This window comes from Amblyraja radiata, chromosome 45, assembly GCF_010909765.2.
Source record: "Amblyraja radiata isolate CabotCenter1 chromosome 45, sAmbRad1.1.pri, whole genome shotgun sequence".
In the NCBI taxonomy this organism is placed as follows: Eukaryota; Metazoa; Chordata; class Chondrichthyes; order Rajiformes; family Rajidae; genus Amblyraja; species Amblyraja radiata.
In genome coordinates, this window is record NC_046000.1 from 11,026,500 (window position 1) to 11,033,675 (window position 7,176).

At 51.7% G+C, this 7,176-nt stretch overlaps 1 protein-coding gene across 1 annotated transcript in view; it reads left to right on the top strand.

Moving 5' to 3' along the window:
- Positions 1-738: 738 nt before the first annotated feature.
- LOC116968459 (neurexin-1-beta-like) overlaps positions 739-7,176 on the top strand; it is a 73,014-nt gene continuing 66,576 nt past the window's right edge. The window contains exon 1 of the mRNA XM_033015224.1: positions 739-1,038. Coding sequence (XP_032871115.1) covers positions 739-1,038 — 300 coding nt within the window. The remainder of the gene's footprint in view (positions 1,039-7,176) is intronic.

Sequence of the window (7,176 nt, forward strand, 5' to 3'; positions counted from 1 at the left end):
GCTGGGGGGGACGTTGCTGGGGGGGACGGTGTCTGTTGGGGGGGACGTTGCTGGGGGGGGGGGGGATGTGTCTGGTGGGGGGGGACATTGCTGGGGGGGATGTGTCCGGTGGGGGGGACATTGCTGGGGGGGGCGTGTCCAGTGGGGGGGACATTGCTGGGGGGGATGTGTCCGGTGGGGGGGATGTGTCCGGTGGGGGGGGCGTGTCCAGTGGGGGGGGACATTGCTGGGGGGGATGTGTCTGGTGGGGGGGACATTGCTGGGGGGGGGGACGTGTCCGGTGGGTGGGGGCGTGTCCAGGGGGACGTTGCTGGGGTGGGGGGGGGGGGCGTGTCCGGTGGGGACGTGTCCGGTGGGGGGGGACGTGTCCGGTGGGGGGGATGTGTCCAGGGGGGACATTGCTGGGGGGGGGGGGGGGGGGGGGGGGGGGGGGGGGGGGGGGGCGTGTCCGGTGGGGGGACGTGTCCAGGGGGGACGTTGCTGTGGGGGGGGGGCGTGTCCGGTCGGTGCGTTGCTGTGGGGGCGGGCGTGTCCGGTGGGGGGGGCGTGTCCGGTGGGGACGGGGATGTGGTGGGTTTATGGGGGTTTGACCCACTGCAGTAGGGTCAGAGGTCATCTTTTTTTAATAATCAAAAATATTTCTTCAAATATTAAAGTAATATGTCCAGTAAAAAGACAAAGCAGAAGCTGCCGGCAGCAAAATACTATCATACAACTCTCTTACAATACTTGTCGGGGATGCATTCAACTCCCTGCGTGTGCGTGTGCCCCTGCGTGTGTGTGTCCATGCGTGTGTGTGTCCATGTGCCCGTGCCTGCCCGTCTAACCTGTGACCCCTCCTGTGTTTCGTCACCAGCTGGCACCACCTACATCTTTGGTCGGGGTGGGGCCCTCATCACCTACACCTGGCCGCCCAATGACCGGCCCAGCACGCGGGCAGACCGGCTGGCCGTGGGATTCAGCACCCAGCAGGACGATGCCATCCTGGTCCGTGTAGACAGCGCGTCTGGTCTGGGCGACTATCTGCAGCTGCACATCGTAAGTCCCGTCTGTCTGTCTGTCTGTCTGTCTGTCTGTCTGTCTGTCTGTCTGTCTGTCTCTGCACTGATACCATATGTTACCAGGAGCCTGGTGGGGGGGGGGGGGATTTGGGGGGGTGGGGGGGGGAGTCAGTCTCAGTCTACCCCACGACAGTTTGATAGCCACAGGGAAGAGCAGATCTCCTGTGGCGTTTCTGTGCTGCATCTTGGTGGAACCAGTCTGTTGCTGAAGGTGCTCCTCAGGTGTGTCATGGAGGGGGTGAGCTGTCCAGGTACACTCCAAGGTATCTGTACTCCCTGGTAAACTGCACATACACACACAATGGATGGAGACAGGACAGATGCCTCTGCCTCTGGGGCCTCTCCGTACAGTTTCAGTTTAGTTCATTGTCCCGTTTACCGAGGTTCAGTGAAAAGCTTTTGTTGCGCGCTAACCAGTCAGCAGAAAGACAACACATGATTACAATCGAACCTTCTACAGTGGCCCATCTCTCTCTAGTTTAGTTTAGAGATCCAGCACAGAAAGAGGCCCTTCGGCCCACCAGGTCCGTACCGACCAGCGATCCCCGCACGCTAATACTATCCTACACACACTGGGGACAATTTACATTTATACCAAAGCCAATTAACCTACAAACCCGCACGTCTTTGGAGTGTGGGAGGAAACCGGAGCGCCCGGAGAAAACCCACACAGGTCACGGGGAGACGAGTGTATATCGGAGAATGCCCACACAGAGTATATCCATGAAGAATACTGATATATAGATGTATGTAACTAAATACAGATGTGACATTATGCTGTCTGTTGTGATTGTGATTTATCAACATCTGGAACCTGTGAAGATATTTGTTCAAATCACTGATGTGATCTATAGACTAATCTGCCTCACACACAGAGATATGATTGGTGCATCAGTGTCTGATATACAGATGTGGAGCAAATGCAGATGTGTATTCTACCAGATGTGTAAACACATGGGCAGAACACGTACCCCACGGAAACATAGACAATAGGTGCAGGAGTAGAGGCCATTCGGCCCTTCCAGCCAGCACCACCATCCAATATGATCATGGCTGATCATCCACAATCAGTACCCCGCTCCTGCTTTCTCCCCCAATATCCCTTGATTCCATTAGCCCCAATAACTAAATCTAACTCTCTCTTGAATACATCCAGTGAATCAGCCTCCACTGCCTTCTGTGGCAGAGAATTCCACAGATTTACAACTCTCTGGGTGAAAATGTTTTTCCTCATCTCAGTCCTAAATGGCCGAACCCTTATTCTTAAACTGTGTGACCCCCCTGGTTCTGGACTCCCCCAACATGGGGAACATTTTTCCTGCATCTAGCCTGTCCAATCCCTTGAGAATGTTATATGTTTCTATAAGATCCCCTCCCCCTTCCCTGTTCTCCGACTCCATTTTATCTCTGTTTGCTTTGTCGTTTCCTTCTCCCAACTAACAATAAACTATTCCACAATTTCCTTGATCTCCATCCCCTTTGTCCTGTTTTCACACCTTCACTTCCTTATCTATTTATCTCCCACTCCCCTGATACCAGTCTGAAGAAGGGTCTTGACCCAAAACGTCACCCATTCCTTCTCTCCAGAGATGCTGCCTGTCCCACTGAGTTACTCCAGCATTTTGTGTCTATCTTCAGTGGAACAGGACATGTGTGTTTGTGAATGTAGACTCCACGCTGGACATGTCTGGTCGATGAATAATTGTGGATAAATTGTACAACGTGTACAGGTGGGGCCCGTGCGCAGGTGTGGCTTGTGTACAGGTGTATACTGCACAGGTGTGGCTCATGTACAGGTGTATACTGCACAGGTACATGTGTGGCCAGTGCGCAGGTGTGGCCTGTGTACCGGTGTGGCCTGTGTACAGGTGTATACTGTTCAGGTGTGGCTCATGTACAGGTGTATACTGCACAGGTACATGTGTGACCTGTGTATAGGTGTGGCCTGTGATCAGGTGTATACTGTACAGGTGTGGCCCATGTACAGGTGTGGCCTATGGGCTGTGTACAGGTGTGGCCTGTGTCCAGGTGTATACTGTACAGTGTACAGGTGTGGCCCGTGTACAGGTGTGGCCTGTGTCCAGGTGTATACTGTTCAGGTGTGGCTCATGTACAGGTGTATACTGCACAGGTACATGTGTGACCTGTGTATAGGTGTGGCCTGTGTACCGGTGTGGCCTGTGTACAGGTGTATACTGTTCAGGTGTGGCTCATGTACAGGTGTATACTGCACAGGTACATGTGTGACCTGTGTATAGGTGTCGCCTGTGATCAGGTGTATACTGTACAGGTACAGGTGTGGCCTGTGTACAGGTGTGGCCAGTGTCCAGGTGTATACTGTACAGTGTACAGGTGTGGCCCGTGTACAGGTGTATACTGTACAGTGTACAGGTGTGGCCCATGTACAGGTGTGGCCTATGGGCTGTGTACAGGTGTGGCCTGTGTCCAGGTGTATACTGTACAGTGTACATGTGTGGCCCGTGTACAGGTGTATACTGTACAGTGTACAGGTGTGGCCAGTGTCCAGGTGTATACAGTACAGTGTACAGGTGTGGCCTGTGTACAGGTGTGGCCCGTGTGCAGGTGTGGCCTGTGTGCAGGTGTGGCCAGTGTCCAGGTGTGGCCCGTGTACAGGTGTGGCCTGTGTGCAGGTGTGGCCTGTGTGCAGGTGTGGCCAGTGTCCAGGTGTGGCCCGTGTACAGGTGTGGCCCGTGTACAGGTGTGGCCCGTGTACAGGTGTGGCCCGTGTACAGGTGTGGCCCGTGTACAGGTGTATACTGTACAGTGTACAGGTGTGGCCCGTGTACAGGCGTGGTGTAGCACAGATCCCCCCCTCTCTCAGCCAAGTTCTCAGTGTTAGCCACCCCCATTGTTTCTGTAGCTGTTGTCCAATCTAATTTCCATATTGATTTCCCTGTTTGCTGGTGCTCTGTGGACTGACTGTGTTAAGAAGCTGCTGCTGTTGTGTACACAGTGCCTCCATAATGTTTGGGACAAAGACCCATCATTTATTTATTTGCCTCTGTAACCCACAATTTGAGATTTGTAATAGAAAAAATCACATGTGGTTAAAGTGCACATTGTCAGATTTTATTAAAGGGTATTTTTATACATTTTGGTTTCACCATGTAGAAATTACAGCTGTGTTTATACACAGTCCCCCCATTTCAGGGCACCATAATGTTTGGGACACATGGCTTCACAGGTGTTTGTAATTGCTCAGGTGTGTTTAATTGCCTCCTTAATGCAGGTATAAGAGAGCTCTCAGCACCTAGTCTTTCCTCCAGTCTTTCCATCACCTTTGGAAACTTTTATTGCTGTTTATCAACATGAGGACCAAAGTTGTGTCAATGAAAGTCAAAGGAGCCATTATGAGACTGAGAAACAAGAATAAAACTGTTAGAGACATCAGCCAAACCATAGACTTACCAAAATCAACTGTTTGGAACATCATTAAGAAGAAAGAGAGCACTGGTGAGCTTACTAATCACAAAGGGACTGGCAGGCCAAGGAAGACCTCCACAGCTGATGACAGAAGAATTCTCTCTATAATAAAGAAAAATCCCCAAACACCTGTCCGACAGATCAGAACCACTCTTCATGGGTCAGGTGTGGATTTGTCAATGACCACTGTCCGCAGAAGACTTCATGAACAGAAATACAGAGGCTACACTGCAAGATGCAGACCACTGGTTAGCCGCAAAAATAGGATGGTCAGGTTACAGTTTGCCAAGAAGTAATTAAAAGAGCAAACACAGTTCTGGAAAAAGATCTTGTGGACAGGTGAGTCGAAGATTAACTTATATCAGAGTGATGGCAAGAGCAATGTATGGAGGAGAGAAGGAACTGCCCAAGATCCAAAGCATACCACCTAATCTGTGAAACACAGTGGTGGGGGTGTTATTGCCTGGGCATGTGTGGCTGCTGAAGGTACTGGCTCACTTCTCTTCATTGATGATACAACTGCTGATGGTAGTAGCATAATGAATTCTGAAGTGTATAGACACATCCTACCTGTTCACATTCAAACAAATGCCTCAAAACTCATTGGCCGGCAGTTCATTCTACAGCAAGACAATGATCCCAAACATACTGCTAAAGCAACAAAGGAGTTTTTCAAAGCTAAAAAATGGTCAACTCTTGAGTGGCCAAGTTAGTCACCCGATCTGTACCCAATTGAGCAAGCCTTTTATATGCTGAAGAGAAAACTGAAGGGGACTAGTCCCCAAAACAAGCATAAGCTAAAGATGGCTGCAATACAGGCCTGACAGAGCATCAGCAGAGAAGACACCCAGCAACTGGTGATGTCCGTGAATCGCAGACTTCAAGCAGTCATTGCATGCAAAGCATATGCAACAAAATACTTTCATTTACACGACATTGCTGTGTCCCAAACATTATGGTGCCCTGAAATGGGGGGGGGGGGGGGGGACTGTGTATAAACACAGCTGTAATTTCTACATGGTGAAACCAAAATGTATAAAAATGGCCTTTATTAAAATCTGACAATGTGCACTTTAACCACATGTGATTTTTTCTATTACAAATCTCAAATTGTGGATTACAGAGGCAACTAAATGAATGCTGGGTGATGGGTGGTGGGTGGTGGTGGTGGGTCACCCCTCTGCCAGTCCAGTGCTCTGTGTGTCCCCCTCACTGTGGCCCGCACCCCTGCCTCCTGTGGCCGCTCAGACTGACGGACTTCAGCCCAACGTTATAGAGATTCATGAAGAGAGATTCTGCAGCCGAGCGTGAGACAGGATGGGGAGTCCGTGACAGACAAGGTGTGACAGATGGAAATTGTAACAGACACAGAAGCAAACAGACTGTGACAGTCACACACAGCAGGACATGTGAGTGATCACGCTGCAGATACAGAGGGTGCAGGGGGCTGGGGCCTGGGACCTGGCACTGAATGGGGGAGAGAGTCAGGGGGGGGAGAGACAGGGGGGGGCCCCTTCGGTCGGGGTGGGACTAGTATAGATACAGAGGGTTCAGGGGGCTGGGGCCTGGCACTGAATGGGGGAGACAGGGGGGAGAGGGGGAGACAGGGGGGAGCCCCTTCCTATAGATACAGAGGGTTCAGGGAGCTGGGACCTGGTAAACTTGCACTGAATGGGGGAGGGGGGGGGAGACAGGGGGGGAGAGAGACAGTGGGGAGCCCCTTCCTATAGATACAGAGGGTTCAATCTACAGTCAGAACCTGGCCCCAGAAATGGCCTCAGGGCGTCACGGTGGTGCAGCGGGTAGAGCTGCTGCCTCACAGCGCCAGAGACCCGGGTTCTATCCTGACTACGGGTGCTGTCTGTACGGAGTTTGCACGTTCTCCCCGTGACCTGTGTGGGTTTTCTCCGGGTGCTCCGGTTTCCTCCCACACTCCAAAGACGTGCAGATCTGTAGGTGAATTGGCTTGGTGTAAATGTACTGTAAATTGTCCCCACAGTGTGTGTGTGTGTGTGTGTGTGTGTGTGTGTGTGTGTGTAGGATAGGGTTAGTGTGCGGGGATCGCTGGTCGGCACGGACTCGATGGGCCGAAGGGCACTGTCTCTCTAAACTAAAGGGGATGTGGACGTGTGTAAACAAGCTCATTAATCTGTCTCATTCTGCAGACAGTGCTGGAGGAAGATGCTTACAACAACAATATTTAGTTACAACAAGGTATTAACAGGATATCAATCATAGCCGCTGTGTCAACTCCAAACCACACTCACTGCCAGAGTTTGGTGCCTTGGATGTTAGACGCACACAGTCTCTTGCCCAGAGTAGGGGAATCGAGGACCAGAGGACATAGGTTCAAGGTGAAGGGGAAAATATTTAATAGGAATCTGAGGGGTAACTTTTCCACACAGAGGGTGGTGGGTGTATGGAACGAGCTGCTGGAGGAGGTAGTCGAGGCTGGGACTATCCCAACGTTTATGAAACAGTTAGACAGGTACATGGATAGGCCAGGTTTGGAGGGATATGGACCAAACGCGGGCAGTTGGGACTAGTGTAGATGGGGCATGTTGGTCGGGGTGGGACTAGTGTAGATGGGGCATGTTGGCCGGGGTGGGACTAGTGTAGATGGGGCATGTTGGCCGGGGTGGGACTAGTGTAGATGGGGCATGTCGGTCGG